The sequence below is a fragment of the Solanum dulcamara genome, chromosome 10, assembly GCF_947179165.1.
Source record: "Solanum dulcamara chromosome 10, daSolDulc1.2, whole genome shotgun sequence".
In the NCBI taxonomy this organism is placed as follows: Eukaryota; Viridiplantae; Streptophyta; class Magnoliopsida; order Solanales; family Solanaceae; genus Solanum; species Solanum dulcamara.
In genome coordinates, this window is record NC_077246.1 from 401,137 (window position 1) to 426,768 (window position 25,632).

General features: G+C 32.0%; 2 protein-coding genes across 2 annotated transcripts; one reads left to right on the forward strand and one right to left on the reverse strand.

The window, feature by feature from the left end:
* Positions 1-2,895: 2,895 nt before the first annotated feature.
* LOC129870249 (V-type proton ATPase subunit H-like) lies at positions 2,896-12,394 on the reverse strand. Its single transcript, XM_055944950.1, has 12 exons — positions 12,200-12,394; positions 10,560-10,675; positions 9,596-9,721; positions 8,599-8,701; positions 8,285-8,357; positions 7,154-7,219; positions 6,928-7,045; positions 6,057-6,218; positions 5,371-5,496; positions 4,927-5,052; positions 4,327-4,506; positions 2,896-3,366 (listed from the first exon to the last, which is right to left on the reverse strand). Exons 2-12 carry the CDS (start codon positions 10,593-10,595, stop codon positions 3,118-3,120), a joined length of 1,365 nt encoding a protein of 454 aa, XP_055800925.1. The 5' UTR covers positions 10,596-10,675; positions 12,200-12,394; the 3' UTR covers positions 2,896-3,117.
* Positions 12,395-20,525: 8,131 nt separating this feature from the next.
* Positions 20,526-21,492, forward strand: LOC129870381 (uncharacterized). Its single transcript, XM_055945153.1, has one exon. It carries the CDS (start codon positions 20,623-20,625, stop codon positions 21,106-21,108), a length of 486 nt encoding a protein of 161 aa, XP_055801128.1. The 5' UTR covers positions 20,526-20,622; the 3' UTR covers positions 21,109-21,492.
* The last annotated feature ends 4,140 nt before the right edge of the window (positions 21,493-25,632 follow it).

Genomic DNA, 25,632 nt, shown 5'->3' on the forward strand with positions numbered 1-25,632 from the left:
TTTGATTTAATTTGTCTTTTACAAAATGGGAAGTAAACAAATCCTTTGGGAACCCGCATTTAGTGTTTACATCAAATTAAGTAATTCAAATACTAAACGTGAATAAGTTTCTTTTTCTTTCCAAATCCACACCTTAATAGATTCGGGGAAATATGTCAGTACCTTGAAGTCTTGAACCCTATGTTGTTTGGGATTTTAAAAATATTGACGTGTCAGATACTTCAAAAATAGTGCGACACTGATGCAATCAAAATTTTGAAGAGTCTAAGCAACATAGCTTGAACCTGTTGGATATAGAAGGAAATTTAAAGAAAATAAATATGGAAGGAAAATATTTATTTTTGTTTTCCAATAAGAAAAGAAAATTGTATTAATACGGAAGAAAACGTAAATAAGAGGACTATGTCTCCCAATTTAGAAAATTGTCATTCTTTTCATAACATACTAAAAAGGAAACGTTGCCACAGAAACTAAAACAAATAGAGTATCTTTTGTTCTTGGTTCCATTTTGCTGTCTGGTATTCGTTTTGGAGACCGATTAATAGTGGTCAAAAACATCTCACTTTGGAGTGAAACACTCTTTACCAGAAGCAACTCCATTCCCAAAACCCGAACAAAGAGAGTATCTTGCTTAAATACAAACTCACTTGGATGAATAATATAATAAACACTACTTAAGAAATTAACTAGCATACAAACTTAACCAATATATATATTTATATGGACTAACCTCTCTTCTAAGAAGAGGATTTAGTTCCAAATAAAGGAAAAGACATTTGAACTTTTTTGACATAATACTTGGACTTCATTGTAGATGATGAGTTACTTGGAGAAATTGATGATATTTACAAATTGTGGTGGTGCTGCTTCACTAACAAACCTTTCTATACGAGCATTCGACATTTTTAGTGGAGTGTTAATTAAGTGAGACATCGATAGAAAAAAATGTTGAATTAAAGATGGTAAGTGAAAGTGGTGTTTGAAGAGAAACTGGTTGTTAATGACCTAAGAAATACACATGGTGTGGAACTTATATAGGAGGTATATGACATGTTACGTGAACATCACATTCCAAAAGCTTCTATAACGAGTTCCAAGTGGCAGTACATGACGTGAAAAAAAATTGACTGAATAGGTTACAACACCCCTTAAACTATCACCAATTTACATGTTTCATACCTAAACTATTGGAAATTCACAGACCCCCCCCCCCCCCTTTCCCCAGCCCCCTTGGAACTACCATGGGCTTATTGCATTTTTTTAATTGTCTTATTAGAATTTCTAACTCTGCCCCTTGAATCTAGATTAGTTTATGAAACTATGCATGCTAAGGCTTAAATTGATTTAGTTGTCTTAATCAAATGGCTTAAATCATTTTTAGAAGTTAGTGCCGGCGTTTGCTTTTGGTATTAATTGTCTAGATAGAGATATTTCCCTCTACTTCTAGATTTAACCACAATTAATAATTAGGCGAAGCTATAGTATTAGGTATGAATTCGAATTCATAAATTGTTTTAGTTACAAGATTCACAATTAAATATTTATATATATGAGCCGAGTTATTATTAGAAACAAAGATTTTTTCACTACGAATCAATGAGAAATTTAAGTTATAAAACATGATTTTCCACTCTATTTCCATCGAACGCACTCACTGGAAAAATCATGGTGAAAAACAGATTCTCATTGAAATATTGAAATAGTCACTAAATATTTTTCAATGGAAAAATAGTGACTTTTTAGTATTGAGCATCTGTCGAAAACAGTCTGTCTCCCCCCCCCCCCACCCCCACAAAGACAGGGATAAGATCTACGTACATCTTATCCTTCCTAGACTCCATTTATGGAACAATACTGGGCATGTTGTTGTTGTTATATTGAATACAAATATAGTGTTTTAAGTCAACATTATTAGATTTGTCTGAACACAACCTAATATCGTAGCCAAGACCGTCTAGACTATAAGACCACTAAAGCAATCGCTTGGGGCCTCAATTTTTTTGGAGCCCCACTTTCTCCCATGTATATGTAGGGAAACAAAATATAACTTAGAGATATGATGTTGTTTCTATCGAAACATTGACTAGAAGTGGTTCATAGAATGCCACTTGCTCTTTTTACATCAGTTACCTCAACTGGCTGTTTCAGGTAGGTTTAGATGTATCTGTTGGGATTGTGAAAAGAGATTTTTGGTATAATCATGGCATTAAAGGCATGTGTATATGGGGTGATGGACTGATGGTGTGGAGTACTGAGGAGGGGGACGGTAAGAGTTATCGTCGTATGATTAACAAGTCACGAGTTTAAGTTATAGAAACAGATTCTCATATAAATATTAGATAGAGTTGCATATAAGAAATTTAATATGATCCAATCCTTCCTCAGACCTCGAGCATAGCAAGAATTTAGTGCATCGGACTATCCTTTTTCCAGGGTATAAATTGGATGGCCAGAAGTTCTTTGTTGAACGTTAATGGATAATGTGTGTTTCATGTAAAGTAGAATGGATAATGTGTGTTTCATGTAAAGTAGAGTCGTCTTCATGGGGCTCAACGATCCCCATAACGATGTGCAAAATATGAACTAAAATCTTTTAGTATAGTCATTACGTTAGTCATCAGATGCTTAATGAGTACTGCGTCTTCCCAATAAAATAGAGTCGTCTTGTAAGTGAGAAAATATGCAACTCTACGTAATTTACTAGTATAAATAACATCAATGTAGGAAAAATTAACTCATAGATGTTGTGCAAAAACTTCATTTACAACAACAAGAAGCCCAGTATAGTCCAACCATGTGGGGTCAGGGGAGGGTAAAGTGTACGCAGACCTAACCCCCACCTTGACAGGTAGGAAGGCTGTTTCCGAAAGACCCTCGGCTTAAGAGAGAAGAACAAGAGAGGAGAAACAAAATTAACTCATACAGGCATTCGTAAGAGTGAGGATCTAGTCAAACAAGCTGAAGTCGGCTACATGATTCCTCACTATCCGTGTCCTTCCAATCTCATCAAACGATAATAAGATAAAATGACTAGATAGAACATGACCACTCTCAAACTTGAGCCATTTGAAATAACAAATGTGTATAGTTTGTCTAAAGACTGAAGCCAAAGATAATTTAAGCCTGCAAAAGGCTGGCATATTTGGCACCTAAGAAAAGCCTCTGGATGCAAAGCAGGGCGTTTTTCGTGACCTCTGCAGTTTCGTGGTTCAATAGTTTCATTACCCGTTCCTTAGCTTTGAGGTCAGCCACTATGATTCTCCCGGCAGGATGGCACTGAATGAACTGTGACAAGTCATAGCAAGCTACAGCAAGTGTCCTTGCATCATTTGATGTATCCAAAATCGTCATCAGCACTCTCAAGATCTGCAACACAACACGACAACGATCAATCTATACAACACTCAATACAATAGTCAATGGATTGATTTATGAGTAAATGGTCAAAAACATGCCTGAACTATCACTTTTTCGCGAGTAACACAGCCCAACTATTAGTTGTTCTCTTTCCCTACCCGAAAGTCGTTCTCTTTCCCTACCCGAACTATCACCATCTATGTACTAAAACATGCTTAGGCCAGCTATCAATTATTCCTTTTTCCTACCTGAACAATCACCATCTACTCAACTAGGTGTGTTTTAATACATTAGGAAAATGGAACAATTAATAGTTGGGGTGTGAAACTCGCGAAAAAATGATAGTTCAAGAGTGTTTTTGATACACTTCATACAGTAACAGGGGATGAAAACGATAAACCTACAAAGATCACCACCACCACCAGCGTTATTAAGAGTCATTGCTTTGGGGCTTAAAGCATGATTCATGTGAAGCATGAAGTTATCACTTAAAAGATGGTGCTTAAGTACATACGACGAGAATCAATCATTTCTCTGAAACTCAAATTAGTAGTTAGATTAATATCAACATTATTGTACATTGGATGTTGAAATGAGTTATTTTAGTCCCAATTTATTTTTACTGTACCAAATCATAGATGTTTGATAGTTTTTAATTTACCATAAATAGTACATTTTTATTCACAGGAGTGTATGCTTCAATCCCTATGGACCTTGTCGTTTTTGTGCTTTTTGCTTTAAAAATACTGCACCACTCTACTGACTGTTACGACTGATATCTATGGCTACTTATAAATGTGTGAAGTTTTTTATTTGAGTTAGCATATATACTAAGTCAAGGCCAGCAAGATTGTTGAGCTGTTACGCGACCTGCAAGATTGTTGTTTTTCTCACAGAAAGGCACAACAGTAACAGAAACTTGTGGTGTTTAAGCTTATACAAAAGAATGAGAAATGCCAGAGGCATTACCTGAAATCTGTTCTCCTCGAAACAATTTATATTTTCCTTCCAGAATAGAGGATCTTTATGCATGGGGGACCAATCAAGACTGCCAAGTAGGACTTCCTGCTTGTACTTATCATATGAACTCAATTTTTTGATGTTGTCCTTCAATCCTCCTTCAAGTTGATTCAGAGCGTCCAAAAGGTCCTAAAAAAGATTACACGACAAATTAGGGTGATGTCGATAAATCTGCGAACTAGAAATTCATTTTGACCTACTGAACCTTCTTGAACTATTTCTTTATAAAGACCAAAATAACAGATGCCAAGAAGAACAGAAGTCCTTGGACACGTAATGGATCCTAAAGTACTATGTCTGCATCTCCCTGACCAAATCCGCCTACATTAAGATTATTTTTAGGTGCAGGAAAAGTCAATTCGCCCTCGGAAACAAGAAGTTGTCTTAAAAGGTTCACGATTATTCCATAGACATAGTAGCATGATTAAGCACTGTCAATATAGTCTATTATTTCAACTTTGTGGGAATTTCTTTTAATTTGCTTCTGATATAAAGAAAATAAAGTGACATACTGTATCAAATTAAAAAACACAAAACCTTTCTATTCACCTCATCACTCCAAGACTGAGCTTTCAAGCTCTGTACAATTTGCAGAACATCCAGGTCTACCATTTGAGCACCAAATGACCCTTTGACAAGCAAATTCCTAAGAGTCAAGATGACAACTCTGACTACCTGTAGTCATTGTACATAAAAATGCCATGAACAATGATGAGCCAAAGATACTTCATAGATGAATAAATAGAAAATGCAACAGCTTAAGTAATGTGCTGCCTAGAAAGCAAATGACTGAAAACTAACTCAAGAGAAGTGAAGGATGAACGCGAATGAAGGAAATCAATCACGACTACATAACTAGGGGATAGCAAGTAGAAAAGATAATATTACCGAGTTCTTTCTTGGCATCCAAAGGAGAACCGCCACATTAAGTTTAAGACATAGGGATAGCAAGTAGAAAAGATATTAGAACAAACAGAAGCAAAAATAGCTCACCTTCTCTTTTGTTGAACCTTTAACAACTTCAATCAATCGAGGTAGGGCCCTAGAAGTAGCCAAGTACTCAATTGCAGGTTCATAGTAAGACAGAAGCCAAACGCATAGACATGTCTCGTAGAGAAGCTGTTTCAAAGAATAGTTAATCAGATATATCATAGTTGGAATTGGGAGAAACCGCTTTACTAAAAGAGGTTGTAATTTGGCCTATATGTAGTTTCTTGTCCTTCTATTTCTGCTATTAGCTACTGTCTCTTGTACTTCGATTATCGCACTATTATGTTGTAGTTACTGTTCCTTTTTTCCAGAATGCTTTGTCATGCTCTCTGTAGTATTTTTCCATGATTTCTTCACTTCATCATTTCTCTTTCGATCTACTTTGGTATGCTTTTCCTTGAGCCGAGGGTCAACCTCTCTACCTCCCAAGGTAGGGGTATGGTCTACGTACACTCTACCCTCCCCACCCTCCCAGACCCCACTTGTGGGATTACACTGAGTATGTTGTTGTAATTTGGCCCATATATGGAGGGCGGGTCAAAGGTGGAAGCATGGAACTTTTTGTCAACAATTATGAGCTGCATGATACATGGAGTAAAATGACAACCATCTTAACAGTCATTTCCCAGCACGACTACAGAATTTATGAAGTTGGTCTAACAGGTGGCAACACTTGTGTAAAGACGGACCTGAATGGACTGCTGAGTAGATGCTGGTGAAATTAAAGGAACAAGCAGCTTCACTCCATCAGTTTGAACAAATGAACGTCGAACAACAGGCTCCTTCAACAGAGTTGCAAGACAATTGATTGCAGAGGGAATGCTACAACTAGGATGAGAAGGCTTTCTCAGCTGAAATGATACAGAGGAATCAGGACAGACAACAGTAACAAGTTATTGTCATATAATTTTATGCTTCTAGCAACAACTGAAAATAAACCCAGAACATCGCCCATCTGCCCCTCCTTTTCTCCCACCACTTTAGTGACTTAACTTTAGTTAAGAAAGAATACCATAACAAGCAAAAAGAGAGCGAATAATAAATAAACAGAAATTTGGCCTCAGCTGGCAAGTAAGCACTTCAACTGTCAGTGTGCACATCTAGACACATCAACTTGGTCTCAACTAGCAACTAGACACTCTAACTAGTCCCCATTGTGTCTCGTGGGCACCCGATACTGATGTGGCACATTAATTTTAGAGGTGTCTAGATGATCATTTTATAAGCTGGAGTGTTCAATTGACACAGTGGAAATGAGTTGAGGTGTCTAGATGTGCATACTCACTGTTGAAGTTCTTAGTTGCCAACTGCGGCCAAGTTTGAGTGTCTGTTTATGTATTTGCCAAAAATGATAGAAGGCACAATTTGAAAGAGCAAAGAGATTGGCAAGTACTACTGCAGAAACTCAATGCCTCAATAAACCATTGAAAATCCCCTTGAAATGTCTAGAAAAAAACCTCATGAATCGGTAGTTTATTTTTTCTTTTTTGGGGTGGGGGGTTGGGGGACCGTGAGTGGAGGTACAAAGTAGAAGTACAAAATTTAGGAATGCAGATGAACCTGCGTGCATAGCCACTCCACTAGGCCATTCAGAACATCTTCCATAGTGGTGAGTGTCCTCTTTGAATTCGAGGCATCTCCATTTGCATCAACAACATTCTGAACATTTGGCCTGGCACTGGAATTACCAAAAAGAACAGAAGATCCATAAGAAAGTTATCAGTAAATCGTCCTAATCTTAAGTCTCTCAAGCTGATTGACATCATAGGAATAGTGACGTTACTACCTCACTATCAAAGAGAGAATCTTACAGCTCTTCTCTTGTATGAACCAATTACCTTTCCAAAGCAATCTGAAAGAAATAAACTCATCATTCAGAAAGAGAAAGAATGTGATGATGCAAGATTATCGCAAAGAAGAGACTACATATTGGCAGAACAGTGAATTTCAAAAGAACATACAACTCTCATTTTCCTGTTGAGCTATCTACATGTGCTTTTGGATTTTGGATTCTCCGTTAGAGCCAAATGACATATGAACACACTGTTTAGTTTCAGGAGTAAAACCGATCTGGAATACATATGCATATATAATTAATCGAAACACTGTAAGGTTGCTGACTTTGTTTTTGACTCCAATGTTACCTCTTAATATTTGGCATACTTAAGAAATTCTTGATTATGAACCTTTCCACTTAAATAAGTGCAGATATTAAAATCCTAAAGGACTATAGGACAGTTTCTCCATAACGAGAACTTAAAAATACAAAAGATCGAGTGTTGGACCGGATTTTATTTTATTTTTTAAAAAAAGGAAAGTAGTTCTAGTGAATTTTAGATAAGAAGCACAAAAGAAAGAGAAAAGAGCTTCGCCTTCAAAATATATCTGCTAATTCAAACACATAATTTGCTGCTGAATCATCAAGAAATTAAATAAAATATAATTAAATGAATTACTGCTAACTGCATCTCAAACGTGAGGACCAGTAACTCTTCAGTGATCTTGTAAGCTGGGCATTGAGATGATAAGTGTGAAGCCGTATAAATGTATAGATATAGGAAAATCCATATATCAACACATGTGAATACACGATGTCTCAGGTTCAAATCCCAGCAGAGACAAAACTCTAGGTGATTTCTTCCCATCTGTTTTAGCCAACTTGACACCTATTGCCGGTGGGAGGTGGCAAGTATCCCGTAGAATTAGTCGAGGTGCATGCAAACCGGCACGGACATCAAGGTTATCAAACACACACATGTTAATACATGAGGACATAGGATAAAGAGGGAGTATTGCATCAAGCATGCTATAGAGGGAGAGAAAGAAAGAAAAATAAATCTGGGAGACAAGCTCAAGTATAATACAACAGGCACCATCATATCTGACAATTGCAGACTAAAAGTTATAATAAAAGTACCTGAGGAAAGGTTCATAAGTGTCTTCATTGGAAAAAGAGTTGTCATGGAATAATCTCGCTCTTCTTGGGTTTGCTGCAAGAAAGAGAGTATAGATTCGTCGATCTATCAAAAGAAATCTAAAACACTATAATAAAAAATGAATCAGCATGGCTAATATGTCGCTAACTAGCCCATAGCTAACACGATATTTTGATAATCCACCACTAATCCGTCGTTAATTAGGATTAGCAACAATTGTTTGTTATTTAGTGACTTAAGTTGTCCGTCGCTAGTACTTTTTATTTTTGCAGAGAAAGATACACCCCTCAGTTACCTGTAAGCATTTCATCAATTAAAGCTAAAACATATTCCACAGTTTCTTGTTTGAAGATGTCTCGTAAAGTAGTAACAAAAACATGGATATAAGCTGGACCGTCCTGCAAAAAATGTTTCCAGTTTATCAATGTCGTAAAACTAAAGACCATTATGGAACATCAAGAGCTATAGAAGATTGAGAAAGAAACCAAAACTGAAGTAGCAATAGGCATTTCTTGATAACATATGTTAAAAACACCATTGCGTACGTACCCCATAATCATAGTGCATGTAGCTTACAGAAAACTTAAAAATGTTTTAAATGACACATCATCATTACTAAAATTACATAAATAACCCCTTTTTATTACTCCCTCCATTTCAATTTGTTTGTCTTACTTTCCTTTTTATCCGTTAAAAAAAGAATGTCTTTCTTCTTTTTCAGCAACTTTTTAATTTCAACTTTCCACAGGTTTAAGACCACAAAAATTAAAGGACATTTTGGTACATTCTACGTATCTTTAGTTTAGGACCACAAGATACAAAAGTCTTATTTACTTTCTTAAACTCCGTGTCAAATCAAAAACAGACAAACAAATTGAAACACAGGGGGAGTAATGAATAACTTTTAATAGATTAACACCCAAACCACACATAAAAAGGACACTCAATCAGAGCCAAAACAAAAATAGGAAGGAAGTCGGTGTGTGCCACCACGAATTAGTACAGATAAGATTAGTGATTGTACTACATCAACAATTTCCATTGAAGGGAATATTTAATTTTTCTCCCAGTGACTTCTGACTCATTTTTCTGGTGACATAAAAAGCAAACGCAACATTACCACATATGAGACCTTCTCCAGATAGAATTTAGAAGAAAAATCCAACTAATTACAAGAAAGATTAGGCAGAAAAGTTTCAGTGAACATGGAAGTAAGATGCATGAATCGGAATTGGGGAGCAATTAACATGTAAATCATAGCTAAATAAAAAGACAGAGACAGAAAACATTACATCATCCAGCAACTGAGATTTGTAGCTTTCAGCCATTTTATCATAACGCCTCAACAGCTGAAGATCTGTTCCACTGATCAGCTTTGTGGTCATGTAAGTCTCCCATGGAATATCCCTCCTCAAAACCTTTAAAGAGCAAAGCACACAATTTGAGCTGTGCAGTAAGAGACACAGTTGATCACTACTATTAGCAGTTTCCTTATTCACCCCACCCACCAACCCCACCCCCACCCCTCCCTCCATAAGATACTCTTTCTTTTTCCCTCTCGGGAAAGAAGATAAGAAGGATTCACATTATAATGAAGGATGTCCTGTTGTTACTTTCACCAAGATGAAAGATAAAGAGCATAAAACGTAAAGCGGCCTTTCATTCACTTGTTTCGTCATGGAACACGCCCTACTATGCAAAAGTGAGATATGCACTTGCAATGGATGTCCAAGTGTTGATATATCATGAGCGATACAGACATAGATCAAGTAATCTCTTTCTTTAGCCAAGAAAAAACATTTCCAGTTTGCATGGTCTAATCATTGAACGCGAAAATTTCTATAATAAATTGGGTAAATCACTCGTATAGTTCCCTAGCCACGATTCTGCTATTTGCTGGAATAATCTAGGATAAATCTCCCTGATGGTTAGAAATAGAAAGAGTAAATACGATTTTCAATCTCGAGAATAGAGAACATTTCTATGTCAAAAAATGCTCTACTACCAAGGCAATTAGTAATTAAACTTTAACACAAGCCACAAACCTCGTGTTCTAGTCGTCCATTTATTGTTTCCAGTTTCTTTAATTTACACAGACAAGCTATTATATAGCCTTTGAAGAAAAAGAAGGTCAATGGATGAAAAAGAAAGCAACTAACAGCCACAGACCTAGATGTTCATTATGATGATGGTAGAAATCTACTATTAGTGCATAACTGTAGATTCATGATGATGCTTATTCATGCAAGAAATTACCTGCTCGGTGGTGAGCTCAGCATTCTCAATTGTCATTGTGATTATATTCTTCAGATCAGAAAATCTCTTATCCTCTAATGAAACAAGATAATTCAGAATCTGTTGTTTCCTTTAACCTGTATAGATCCCATAGATATAGAAGATACATTAATATACAAAAAATATACATTTGTTGGCTATTATTTTAATGGGCGACTATTTATGTCAATTTCTCCATATTTTTTGGCTCATCTTAAAAAACAAGACAAAGAAACAAAACAACCAGATGTTACCGAAAAATTATATAAATATAAGAATGGTGTCACAAGCAAATGCCTATCAGAGAATCAATAGGCATATAAAATGGAAAACATAAGCAATGAGTAGTTGGAGGATCAAAAGTTGACCTCAAAATCTTGTTGCCTTAGATTTGGATTTCACTCCATTTCTCAACGATCAGCACAATTTAAGCCCACTAATTCAAACAGATAATAATTTAATTATTGATCCACAAAAGCAAAGCATTTTACTCGTGAAGCAATACGCCCAAATTCTATCAAGTTCATTTTTTTCAACCAAACCTTACATTCATTGAAAGCCAGAATTGGCATTTACCATTCCTCTCATCCACAACAAAGAAAGACTCAACCTTTTCTTTTTATCAAACTTCAAGACTCCTAGAATTAGCATTTTTCATTCCTCTCATCTGAAAAAAACAAAGAAGAAAAAGAAAAGACTCAAACTTTTCTTTTACGAAATTCAAGACTCAACCTTTAAAACCAAGAATTATCATTTTATATACCTTTCATCCAAAAATCAAAGGCCAAACACTAAATTCGAGGCAATGGGATACATAACTCAACGAGAAGTAAGCATATCAAAACACTTCAAAAACGTGTTTCCTAAGAATCAGATTTCACCCCATTTCTCAACAATCAGCATAATTCAAACTCACTCATTCAAACAGACTATCATTTAATAATTGACCCAGAAAAGCAACGCGACTACTGGTGATTCAAGCATTTTACTCGTGCAGCAAGTTTATCTTTTCCAACCCAACCTTAAACCCAGAATTGGTATTTACCATTCTTCCCATAAACAACAAAGAAAGACTCAACCATTTTTAAATTATTTTTTTTATCAAACTTCAAGACTCAACCTTTTATCTCTATAACACATTCATTGAAACCCAACATTAGCATTTCTCATAATCAACAGATGATTTCAAGACTCAACCTTTAAAACCAAGAATTAGAAATTGGAAGATCAAAAGTTGACCTCAAAATCTTGTTTCCTTAGATTCAGATTTCACCTCATTTCTCAACAATCAGCACAATTCAAACTCACTAATTGACCCAGAAAACCCAATTAAACAATTCATTCAAACCCATAATAGGCATTTCACAATCCTCTCAACAGCATCAACAAAAAGAAAAAAAAAATCCAAAGTTCAAGTCTCAACATTTATCTCTATAACACACGATAATTAGCATTTCTTGTTCCTTTCATCTGAAAAAACAAAAAAGAAATAGAAAAGACTCAACCTTTAAAATCAAGAATCGGCATTTCACATTCTCATCCAAAAATCTAAGGACCCAATACAATAATTTAGTCAAATTAACTGATTTTCAGAGATGTAATAAACAAAAAATTAAATATACCGTATGGAGGTGTCGATGACAGAGGTAAACACAGATTGGTGTAGTTGAAATCTGAAAGGACAAATGGTAGATCAACCTTTGAGCAAACAAGTGATTAATAGACTTGAAAAATAGTCCCATAAGTAAAACTCTTCAAGTAATTTTGGCCCTTCTCTTTTTTCCCTTCTTATTTGGAACCACTATTTAAGCCTTTGAAGCCAGGGGCGTAAGCAAGTGGGGGTTGGTTCCCGTGAACCCGGCTCGAGAATTAATTTTGGACCTATTAACAATTTAGATTGATAACAACCTAAATTTATTAACCGTGCACTCATCATCTCAAAATCCTGAACACAACTATTAAAGCACCATTAATTCAATTTTTTCTTTTATATAATAAGTAGCACACTTAAATATTCTGATTTTTCGAATTTCATACTTAAATTTTCATCAACTATTTATCAAAACACACTTCAATTATCAATTATTTCGTTGAATTGTCACTATTCGGGTAGGAAAAGAGAACAATTAATAGTTGATATGTGTTTTGATAATGTTGGCGATAATCCATATAAGAAGCTCGTACACCTAATAGTTCAGACATAAAATTCGAAAAATCAGATATTTTAGGTGTGTTTTTCACTCTTATAAAATAAGGAAAAAGGCTCTAATTTGCCATCGAACTTTGAAAAAATGTTCATTTATGACATCCGTTAAAAGTTTGGCTCATTTTTGCCATTACCGATTGAGAAAAGGATCATCTATACCATTATTTTTTAACTCCAATTTTGCAAAACCACCAAACAACTTTTAACGTTTTTTTATTAAAATTTTGAATCAAATGTATTTTTTTTGCTTCTTCTTCTTCAAGAACATCAAGAATACATGAAGAACTCCAAATTTCCAACTTCTTTAATTTTTCATGAAATCACCTCAAATTTCAATGGTATCATCCCTTCGAGCTAGATATCAAAACTCAATATATTTAAAGCTCGAATTCAACCTAACTCTACAAGACACACTTAAATTTTTTTCAAAATTTCAAAACTTTAACTTCCTCTTTAATGTAGAATTTTCTCCACTACTCTAAATTACTTAAAATTTTGAATAGACTCAAAAAACACTATGTTAAAGTTCACTATGTCTATGTTCAAAATTTCAAATGATTTGGAGTAGTGGAGAAAATTCTATCATTAAAGAGGAGGTTAAAGTTTTGAAATTTTTTCAATTGTGTCTTGTTGGGTTAGGTTGAATTCGAGCTTAAACAATATTGAGTTTTTGATATCTAGCTCAGAGAGATGATACTGTTGAAATTTGAGATAATTTTATGAAAAATTGAAGAAGTTGGAAATTTGGAGTTTTTTATATTCTTGAAGAAGAAGTAAAAAGAGTATATTTGATTCAATTTATTTTTTAAAAAAAAGGTAAAAGTTGTTTGGGTGATTTTGCAAAATCAGAGTTAAAAAATAATAGCATAGATGAGCCTTTTCTCAAACGATAATGACATAAATGAGTAAAATTTTTAACGGATGACATAAATGAGCTTTCTCTCAAAGTTCGATGGAAAATTTGAGTTTTTTCTCTAAAATAAATTTAAAGGAAAAATGCTCGATAATATAACATATTCCATACTAACATCATTTAGCCGAATTTCTTTGGATGTTGTAACAAAATGTTGTTAAATAGAACATATAACATAATGTAACATTAAAAATCAATTGCACAACTTGATTATTATAGTGAAGCATTGTCACAAATGATTATTACAGATAGCGTTGATCGTAACTGAATATTTAAATATATATTCTCATTATGAGTGCCACTAATCCAGCTCGAACACAGTAATATAACCATGTTTCTATTGATTACTTCCCTTTCAGAACAATTGTACCTACTACCTAGCATAAGTTTACCATAAAGTTCGTTGAAAAAAGCTAGGTACAATAAGCTCGATTTGGCATGGAGCATTGATTTTCCATAACAAATTGAAATATTTTGCAAGTATAAGAGAACCTTAGTGATGAAATTTGAGTAGGAATGTCATGTTTTAAATAGGGGAATTTACATAAATGTACCATATTAAAAAAATATTTACTATTTATAGCAATAATATTTTTTTTTCACTGAACACTTATAATACAATTATAATACATATTAACGAGAATAATTTATAAAACTTATATAATACAAGTTTTATTCATGGATACTTAATTTATCATATACTTTAATACACTTATAATACATTGTGTCAATTTCTTACCAAACAAGTATAATATATTTTAAAACACTTATAATACATTTATATTGCATGCATAATTCACTTTTAATACATAGGAGATATATCATAATATTGTTATATATTGCTATAAATGATAATAAATAAAAAGTATCGCTAAAATCAGTAATTATTTATTAAAAAGTGATTTTTCTAGTAATTTTTCCTTTTAAATATGGCCCAAATTGGGTTCTGGGCTGGACTTGGAAGCAAGCTCTACTGAATGCTAATTGGATTGGGCTTAAGAGTATACACGCCAAGATTTATGTCAACTTGAAGCCCAATATTGTCATAAAATTTCAAGTTTATGAATTCTGAATTACTACTGAATTCATAAATCGTCTTAGCACATCATTATAAGAAAATAGTTAGAAAAGATTGACTTCATATATAATAAGTTCATTATAGTTCAAATTTCGTCTGTAGAATTACACTGAATATATTATAGTTAATATTGTTTTATATGACAGTGTATAAATAAAAACAACAACAACAACAACAATAATAATATAATTACTCCACTTTAATTTCAAATAAGTTGAAGTCGGTTATGATTGGGAAAAAAAAAGTTGAGAATTTTGGATTAAATGATTTCAACAATTTTTGGGGGAAAATGCCAAAGTACACGTTATTTTTTTGAACATTTTTGCAATGTTTGAACATTGTTTATGTCATATTACCATTGTCATTCCAATAAAGTTGTCTATTAACAATAATTAATTTTACTATTTTCTGCCAACTCATATATAGTTGTGTTCTTTTAATTTTAGTGGCACATATCCAAAAACACCTTTTGGGAGAATTTTAGTGGCTATATTCCGGTTAAATTTGAATTTGCGGAAACTTCGATTAGATTAGACCACCTCAAAGAGGAACATGTCCATGAAGGCATTACCAGATATTATAGATAAACTCACTTTCTGCTCCATTCATTAAGAGTGAATTTTTGGTGTGTAGATACTAGATAGACCTAGAAATAAGACGTGGACTTTTTATCAAGTCTATCAGATAAAAAATTATAGAAGCCCAACTATCATTGTCTTGCATAAGACGCTGCTCTTTTACTTCAAGTTCCTTTCTTCGTAGTCAAATCTCATGATACGCTTTGACGATGTTACCAATCAAATAAGAGACCTGCTTAGGTGATATATATCACTAGTTGCACATTTCGGTTACGTGACGAAAAAATTATTTAATAATTGCATGGGGCCAATTGAAATTCCACAACTATGGGTTCCCACCATGTGGAAATAATTATTAATATAATATATACATACTTTTCAAACATTTTGTTGTATTTTATTTTTCTACTTTCAGCCTCATCAAACCCATAGGACCACAAAAACAAGTGGATCCTATTCAGTGGGTCTTAATAAAATACTAGCATATACACTTTTTATTTATTTAAAATATGAAAGTGTTAATTTTTAAAAGCATAGGTTTTAAACAAATAATTAAGCCATTATTAAAACAAGATCGGTATTATAATCTTTGTCATTTGAGAATAATTTGCAATTTGTCATGCATATATAAGCTTCGGTCCCAATATTCACATTTGCACTAAAGACTACTTTTGACAAGTTGAGGTTGAAGATTGAGAGAGGTCTAATTAAATTTAATTTGATTTGAAAGTACACATTTAGACAACTCAAATTCGTCTTTAATATATCAGTTGAATACTCTAACTTACAAAATAATTATCTATATACCTCAAAAATTTATGTATTATATCAGCATCGATTGTTCAAGAGATACAATGAGGACGAGTTGAAGTGTTTAGTGGTCAATTAAGAGCAAGTTATGATGTCTAGATGCGTACTATCAAAGTTTGATGAGTGTTTACTTGTTAAGTGTTTCTTTATGTGTTATGCCTAAATTAAATGCATTGTAGCACAACAACGACAACATATACTCAGAAAATTTTTACAAGTGGAGTTTGGGAACGATAGTGTAAGTAGTCTTATCCCTATTCTATGATAGTAGAGATGTTGTTTTCGATAGAGTTTTACTCCTAGACTCAAGTAAAACATATCAAAACAGGAAAAAAACAATAATACATTAGAGAACACCAATTATACTAACAAATAACACGTACGATAATCGAAGTAAAGAAATTATCGATTATGATCTCTCAATGATTAATTATAAACACATTTGACCAAGTTTGATTAAATGCCTTGCCAAGTGTTGTGGCAACTGAATGTTAATACATTAATTATTTGGTCAAATAAGGAAACTATGTCAACACTTTAGTAAAGTCAGAAAGGCACAGTACAAAGAAATTCAACAGACAATAATTCAACCCGATTGAATGTACGTAGATTATATATAAATATTTTTAAAATAATATTTTTATTTACATATTAATATATATATTAACACTTTGCTAAATTCAGAAAGTTGCCAAAGAAAATTAATTTCATGAATATATATATATATATATATATATATATATATATATATAGTATTTGTTTTTCTACAAAAGAAATTAATTAATTGCCAATTTCAAATTGACATTGAGCCCGTTTGGATTGACTTTAAGTTGGTCAAAACCAACTTAAAGCCCCTTTTTAGCTTTTGGACGTGTTTGCCTAATGCTGACTTTAAGCCATAAAGTTCTTAAAGTCAGTCAGAAATGAAAAGTTAGGATTTCTAACTTTTTTTCCCAAAGTGCTTAAAGTCATTTTCTTTGACCATGGAAATTACTTTTATATCCTTTATATTTTAGCTAAATTCTCAAACTACCTTTTTTTATTCTTTGAACCCTAAAATTCACATCATAAGCACTTTTATCCAAACACTCAACTGTTTATTTATAAAAATAACTTTCAGCACTTCAAAGTTCTAAAAGCACTTTATACATAAAAATTACTTTTTTTAAGCCTATCCAAACGGACTCATTATATTGTCTTGGTATTAATTCTAAAGTAATGAAGTTTAGGTTTGTTGTTCAAATTTGAGAGAGCTTATATGGAAAAGTCAAAGTCAAAGTCTCTCAATTCAAACAAGGCATATATGGAAAATTCAAAGATCTCTCACAATTTTTTAAAAAAAAATAGTTAGTTTACTATCCTTGAAGGTTTAACATGTTTTTAACCCCCCCCCCCCCCTTCTTTTTTTGCCATAACAAAAAAAAAAATTAAGGCATCACCTTAGCTGGAATTTAACTTCTTGATAGGGAGCATTTTTGTTCTTCATAATGAGTCTATTAAATGCGAATTTAAATTACTCAAATTAATATATATATATATATATGTAGGGGCATACTAGGAGAGATATGATTAGAAATGAGGATATTCAAAACAAGGTGGGAGTGACTTTGATGGAGGACAAGATACCGAAAGCAAGATAGTTGAGATGCTTCAGACATGTGAAGAGGAGATGCACGAATGCCACAGTGCGGTGATATGAAAGGTTTGGCTATGGATGATTTTATGAGAGATTGAGGTAGACCAAAAATGTATTGGGGAGAGTGATTATACAGGTCATGATACAGTTTCAGCTTGTCGAGGGCATGATCTTATAAAGGAGGTTATGGAAGATATGAATTACACTAAAAGCTTGTTAGTAGGCGTAGCAGTTCGTTGTCATGCTACCCATCCATACTAGTAGTCATAGTATTGCTTTTGTAGTTTCTTGTCCTTCGATTTTTGTATTTATTCATTGTTTCTAGTACTTTAATTATTCTACTATATATTTTGTTGTAGTTATTATTTTATTACTATTTGTTATTTTTTGTATTTCTATTTTTTTTTCTAGGTAATTTTTCTTGAGCCGAGAATTTATAAGATACATCCTCTTTACCTCTTAGGTAAAGACACAATAAGGTCTGTACGTACTTTATTTTTCTCAGATCCGACTTTGTAGATATTACTCCGGATATAGTGTAGTTGTTGAATATATGTTCTAGATACCCATTGAAATTAATTGACACTTGAATATTATTCTAAACTAAAGTGGATTTGGTTTAATTAGATTAATACGAAAAAAGTTTAGAAAAAAAGAAAAAGTCTAGTGCTTTCGGTGTAAGATTAGCAGACTTTCATGTGACCTAATCAGAATCTCTTTTATAGTTTATTCGATCACAAAAACTTTTATTTAACTAAAATTATGGTTTTTGGCCTTTTCCATCAGACACCTCAGCATCTTTTTTTATGTAAAGAAAAACATTTTAAATATTGGATTAGCTTTTCACAAAAAAAATATATATTAATTCCACTTTATATAATACTATTATGATCGATCTAGAGCATCAAAAAAGTTTAAGTTGTGTTTATGCTACAATTGAAATGATATATGAGATAGAGTGCTTATTTAAATTGCAGAGATTTAATCTAACTATAATATCAAAGTTATTAATTAAAAAACTTGATACTTATAATTCAAATTTAGTCTGACTACATACATACATAAACGGAAATAAATGAAGTAATAATACGATTGATTTAACTATTTTAAAGCCTACCTAGGTGGACGTGCTAGGAAAAACAAATCCATTGCACGATTTTTTATTCTTCTACTTGTGCCCTAGCAACATTGCATAACTGATTAAACATATATTAGTAAGGTACTTATAATTGAGGTTAACATAAAGGTACCAATAATTATGTCCCCTAAATCATCAATTTAACACATAACCCAACCAAAAGAAGAAAAAGAAAGTAAAGATGGGAATTGACAAGGAATTCATTTAAGTAAATATTTATCATATTCTATCAATCATTTTAATTTTATAAAAATTATAAAATTAAAATATATATTATTTAATTATAATTGAGTGATAGACTTGTGTATAAATCACGCATATCCTTCATGCATTAATACGGTGTAATATATATCATTACAATTCGTAATTTTTTATATATCATTCAGAATTATAGTCTACGATTAATTAAAATTGATATCAAGTAATTACAGATCTTTTAAGATGTATTTTTTAAAATGTAATTTAAAGTTTGTTTTATTCTTGCACCGAGAATCTTTTGAAAACAGTCTCTCTACTTTCACATGACAGTAATAAAGTCTAAGTATATTCTATTCTTTTCAGACCTCACTTATGTGATTTCACTAACGTGTTGTTATTATTGCTGCTTATCATAAATCGATATCGCGTCTTCACAATACTCAATATATTTAACTTTAGTAGCTCAATATTAATTATTATATAGCATAATCTATTTTATAAAATACTTCTATATTTTAACCATCTAATTTTAATCTTATGAGTAATATATATTTTGTATTATTTTATTCTCTATATTACTAACTCCCACATGTGCACCGCCTTACTTTACGATTTTTCTAACCTTAGTTTTTTTTTCAAAATATTCATCGTATCTTGTTTAAATTATTTTTTTAATTTGAATCGAACCTGGTATGAGTAAATTAAATATAAACAAATAGGACACTAATTATACGTGGGATCTATATGGAGTGAGTCACCATACATGAACAGAAACGTGGCAGCTTTCTGTTATATACCACTGGTCGTTACTCAAACAGCAATTTCCCTTGTCTTTTTCAACTTTACTATCCTCCCGCCAGCCCATTGTTTATTACTGTCGTAGTTTCTTTTTCTTCGATCCTTATATATTATTATTTATTTCTTCTCTTATTTTCTTATGATCGAATATTTTGTCATATTTTTCTATAGTCGATATGTCGTTTTTCAAACTGTTTTAAATTATTTATTTTTAAAATTTCACAAGTGAAACGTGAAATGGTAATATATATACACAATTTTTATCCTTATTTTAGTAAATATAGATATTACTATTAATAAATTCTCGATTCAAATAAAAATAATATTATAAAATAATTCAAAAAACAAATTTTTAGATGATATGATTTCAAATAAATAAATATTTATCACTCCATAACACTTTTTAAAACTTAATTAGAGACTTCTTAACCATCAAGTATACGTGTTTAACACAAAACACAGAAGAAACACGCATGTAGACCAAAATAGAATTCTAAAGAACCTATAGGGTCAGCTATGCAATTAAAGCTAAGAAATAATTATAAACGAAAAAGAAATAATTGCGTGATTGCTATAAATACATACCTCGAGTGAAACTAAGGTTTGCCAAATCAAACAGCCAAACACGGCACAAAGATATACTCTCCATCTTCCTTCTCCTTCTCTCTCAACTGTAAAACAGCAAATAAAATGGCAGCTTCTGCTCGGCGATCAACCGGACCGGTGCTCCGTTCACTTTCCCCCGCCGGAAGATTTTACTCGTCGACCTCTAGAACTTCATCGTTTTCTGCTTCATCGATCCGGTTCACACTGGACCGTGAGACTTCCCCGAGCCGGTCTATTTCCGTAATGAACCGGCAGAAAACAATGGCTTCTTCTCAGAAGAAGACGTGTATGTGTTCACCGACGAATCATCCAGGTTCGTTTCGGTGTAGTATGCATAAGAAAATGGATGTTCGACGTAGTAATCAAACGGCTTCGAATTCGATCCGATTGCATACGAGGCGATCGGCGATGACGAATTCGCTGGTGCGAATTGGTACTGTTGAAGGTGAGCTTGTAAAAAGAGCTTTGGCAGCTTTAATTCGTCCTTCTTCTCATCAACAACGCCGCCGTTCCGATTTCCAACGCCGACCTAGCCGGCTTTCCGTTATTTCCAGTTCCGGTGATTCATAAGACTGTTATTGAATGCTGACGTCAGCATTCAACAGAGCCGCCGTGCCGATTTCCGGCGCCGATCTAGCCGGATTTCCGTTATTTACGGTGCCGGTGATTTATAAGACGTTATTAGAGTTCTTAGAAATTTGCTTTCTGTTGACTGCTGACCTCAGCAAACGATGTCCTGCCGTGAAGTGACGTCAGCTGCAGCAAGGCGGCGGCAAAGCGTGACGGCAAATGGTTCACACGGTGGTGGTCGGAATGGAACGGGTTTTTTTGTGTACTCCGGTGACCAAAGCCTTAAGATCCATAAGTGTATAGTCTTAATACAATGAAGAAAATTATAAAATCATCCAATTTTTCCAATTTTGAATGCAATGAATCATGAACTTCTAATTCTAATACTTTCCTTAAACTAATTACTAATATAGAAATTAAAACTAAGAACCAAATTGAAAGCAATTTAATTGAGATATCATCACACAAATCCGACCTCCTGAGAAATGGACTGGTGTTAAATGAGTGGGTTAAATTAAATTTGAATTGATCAAACAAATTTGAGTTAATAAATGAAGATGGAATTATCTAATTACACAAACAGTTAAAAATGAAGAGGAAATTATCTAATTACACGACCATTTCTACTATAGTATTAATTCTCTATATAATTTGAAATAATTATATATTATTTTATTGATTAATAGTTTTATTTCAGATTTTAAGTTAGATATTTCTAAATATATGTGTCTTTGTCATTACATACATTTTGAAATATATATATATAGATATGGGAAGAGTGACAAAAAAAAGAGTTAGTGTATTTCACATATATGTGAATCACATTAGATATATATATCTGAGATATCAGATACACTCAGATATATTCGAGATACATTCTAAAATATAGATATATGGAGAGAAAAACGAGCGAGAGATGTAGTTGAAATAAATTACACTAAATTTAACTTCATGTATCTAAATATGCCAGATACATATACCTAATAAAAAAATAATATGGAGCATAATATTCAAAAACTGATGCAAGAATACATAATTAAGATCTAAATTAATGAATATTTTTATTATTTAATGAATTAATAATTTATTTAAAAATTACTTAAATTGAAATATATTAAAATCGACAAGAACTAAAATACCAATCATAACTCAAACATGTTCACTTCTTACTGAGTTAATCGCTTGGTAAGATTTAAAGAGTTGCCTAAATTTATAATGGATGTCAACAATTGGTTCATTGCTCGAAAATGAACAATTTATCCGCTCTCAATTTACGTGATACTTTTTAAATCGGAATCGATTCTATGATTGAATAGCAGAAGTGCTACTTAGTAGTAGATTAAGATTTAAACAAAAATAAATTATCATAAGCTTTTTATATTTTTTTAAGAGATTTCAAATTATTAATCATTATAACTTATTATATTTTTTACGTAATTTTTAAATATATAAATTTTTAAAATAAAGATTTTCATATCTAAATTTATGATCAAAATTAAATTACTTGACTTTTTAAATTCGAATGATATCATATAAATTAAGGCATAAAAATATTTAATAATATATATGTATATTTACATAAATCAAAAAGAATTCAGATGAACTTGTTGATTGGATATGCCCCCGATTGGAACACAAGTGTTTTACTCGTTAATGAACTTTACTTATACAAATTGAATTCCTTCTGTGCTTTTAGTTTATAGATTAGGCTTTTTCAACAATCTTTTGTTGTGAAAAACTACAAATTGACTAATAACCAAAAAGTAGTTATACACACTCAAAATTTAATTATAATGCACTAACAAATGTGAATGCTAGATGTGCAAATTAAATGGGAAAGTTGGTCAAAATTGGGCTGATAAACTATGTCTAAGTCGATACATAGTTGACGATTTTATTTGTTCTTCGAACTTTGGCAAAAATAATTGAGTTATATAACAAGTTATATTTCGTCAATTTTGCCAAATATGACTGTGATCAGATATTTCGATGAAAATTTTACTGTGAGTGTCGCACGAAGTTAATAGGAACTTTTTCTTCTTCGAGTCATGTTATGATTGCACACTCGACAAAATAGCTTTATATAAAAAAAGAAAAAGCTAAACCATATTTTCATCTTGAAAGATTTGGGTGGGTTGGTTGGGGGGGGGGAGGAGGGAGGGGACATGCTTATCCCTTCCTTTAATTGCTTTCAATTTTGGTCTTAATTAGGCTTAAGCTTCTTATTAAAATAGCCATTTAACTTAATTTCTTGGAAGTGAGTCATAAACCTTATTAGATAGTAGCCATTGGGATATAATAAGGTTCTTTACTCTCCTTTTTTATTTTTGTAAAACGAATAAGTTTAATTTTTTCCCCGCACAAATTACTAGTTTAAATTTTTAAGATTTACGTATGTTCCAAATTTGAAATGTAGTTTTTATTTTTAGGTTTTAGTTATATTTTGACATGTTTTAGTACAATAGTTTGATACGTCATTTCAAGTTTAATTCATTGAATCAATTAACAAAAAAATAACATAAATTATTAAAATTTAAACAGATCAAACGAACTATGATAGAAAGTTTTTGATTTTATCACCTCTAGTAATCAACTACTATGAAAAACCCTTGTCTCTACTAACTTAAATTATCTTTTCAACCAATTTGTATCAAAAGTACAATATTAGTAGTTCATTAATAAAGTTTGCTATTTTGTTTTCTTTAGTTGTGAAATTAATTAAATTCTCACCAAACAATGTTTTTTCTCCCTTTTTCTTATCATGATTCTTCCAAAAAGACAATAAAAGGGAAAAAATAAATCACAACATAAAAATAAAAATAAAAACATTTGGCAGCTGCTATCAATGTATATATGGTTGGTAACTTGGTATCCAGCTATTAGATAGTTCATAGTTGGTTAGGAAAGTTACATATATATTGCTTAGATAAATCCAAAAATTGTGGGATATATATCAACAAATATATAGATGATGTATATTGATAATAATTGGATCTGTATTTGACCATGATATTGTCATCTTCCAAGCTTTTGTCACTTTAATTCTAGATAAGGTTATGAAGATGAAAAAATTTAAAAATTAGCTATCGATTTTATCAATTGCTAAATTGTTCGTAACTAATATTTTTTTTTAAAATAATGCAACACTAATTTATCACTAAATAAAATTAATTAGAGTTTATTTGTAGCTACTGTATGTTTTTTTTAGTTGATATGATTGTGTAAATTGCAGTCTTACTTTTATCCAAAGTGTAAGGAATATTTAATTTAATTTGCTATGTACACAAATGGCATTAAGTTCTTCTCTTTTTGTTTTGAATATAGGTGCAAACTGATATTATGGAAACTAGAAATGATTGAAATTCCTTTCGCCTTCAATTAGAAATTTCGATCGAGTCGAAATTCAATTAAAAACATCATTTCAAAATATAAATTTTGCAATACGTTATATTATTCAACTCCATTATAATATCGAACACTAATAAAAAAAACGACAAAAAGAAAAAGCTATAAAACCAAAAGCAAAAAAGAGTAGTGTCATTTTTGTAATAGAAATCATGACTACATAGAAAAGCGATTCGTTTGGTAGAATGTATTAAAAAAATAATACACACATTATTTTTGCTTGGGACAAGCTACATAGAGAGACACTAAAAGCGATTCGTTTGATAGAATGTATTAAAAAAATAATACACACATTATTATTATATATAATAAGTATTTATTTAATATATATTTTTAATTTTTGTATAATCATTAATTATATATTCTATTGAGTACTATGTTATATATTAGATCTTTTTAATGAAAATTCAGATTCTACCGCTGATTTCAATAATCCAAATCCAGTGAAATATACATATATGTGTTGAGCAGTTGAAAGGACCCACAGAAATTTCCATATTGCAATGGAGAAGTTGACAAGCCATGTGATGATGATGTAGATACACACACAAACCACATAAGATAGATGTGGATATATTGAGGACTAGTTGTTCTTTTATGCAAAGGGATAAGGATATAATCATTTTCTCAAACTTTATTATAAGGTCCCATATTACATATGTATATTATATACTCCTATATAATTATTTTTTGATGGTGTCATAGTTGCAAACTCTCTAGTATGCTAATATACAAAATTAATAACTTCACCTCGTGATCCTTACACCTCTCATATGTATAAATTGTGTTCAAAAATTTCATCCAATTGAAAACTAAGTTGTCTCGAGTCACTATTATGGCATGATAATTCAGTACCTTCAGAATGTTTCTTATCCCAAATCTCATGTATCCGATTACCTTTGCAAATTTAGCGGTCTTACATATCTTATGTGTTGCACGATACAAAAATTACAAGCATCCACATGTAATCTTGCAAAAAAAAAATAATAATCACGCAACGAGCAATAAATGATAGTAACACACTAACTAATCCTAGAAGAAGATATGTCTAATTCGACCGATAAAATAAGTATGAATAAAGGATCCATGGATGAAGATAGAAAGTTAATTTCTAATCGT

Coding starts and splice junctions, on each gene's coding strand:
- LOC129870381 (XM_055945153.1), top strand. CDS start 20,623: ATGGCAGCTTCTGCTCGGCGATCAACCGGACCGGTGCTCCGTTCACTT.
- LOC129870249 (XM_055944950.1), bottom strand. CDS start 10,595: ATGACAATTGAGAATGCTGAGCTCACCACCGAGCAG. Junction 8,358..8,598: donor AATTGATGAAATGCTTACAG/GTAACTGAGGGG, acceptor TCTTTCTTGCAG/CAAACCCAAGAAGAGCGAGA. Junction 7,046..7,153: donor ATTCTCTCTTTGATAGTGAG/GTAGTAACGTCA, acceptor TGGTAATTCCAG/TGCCAGGCCAAATGTTCAGA.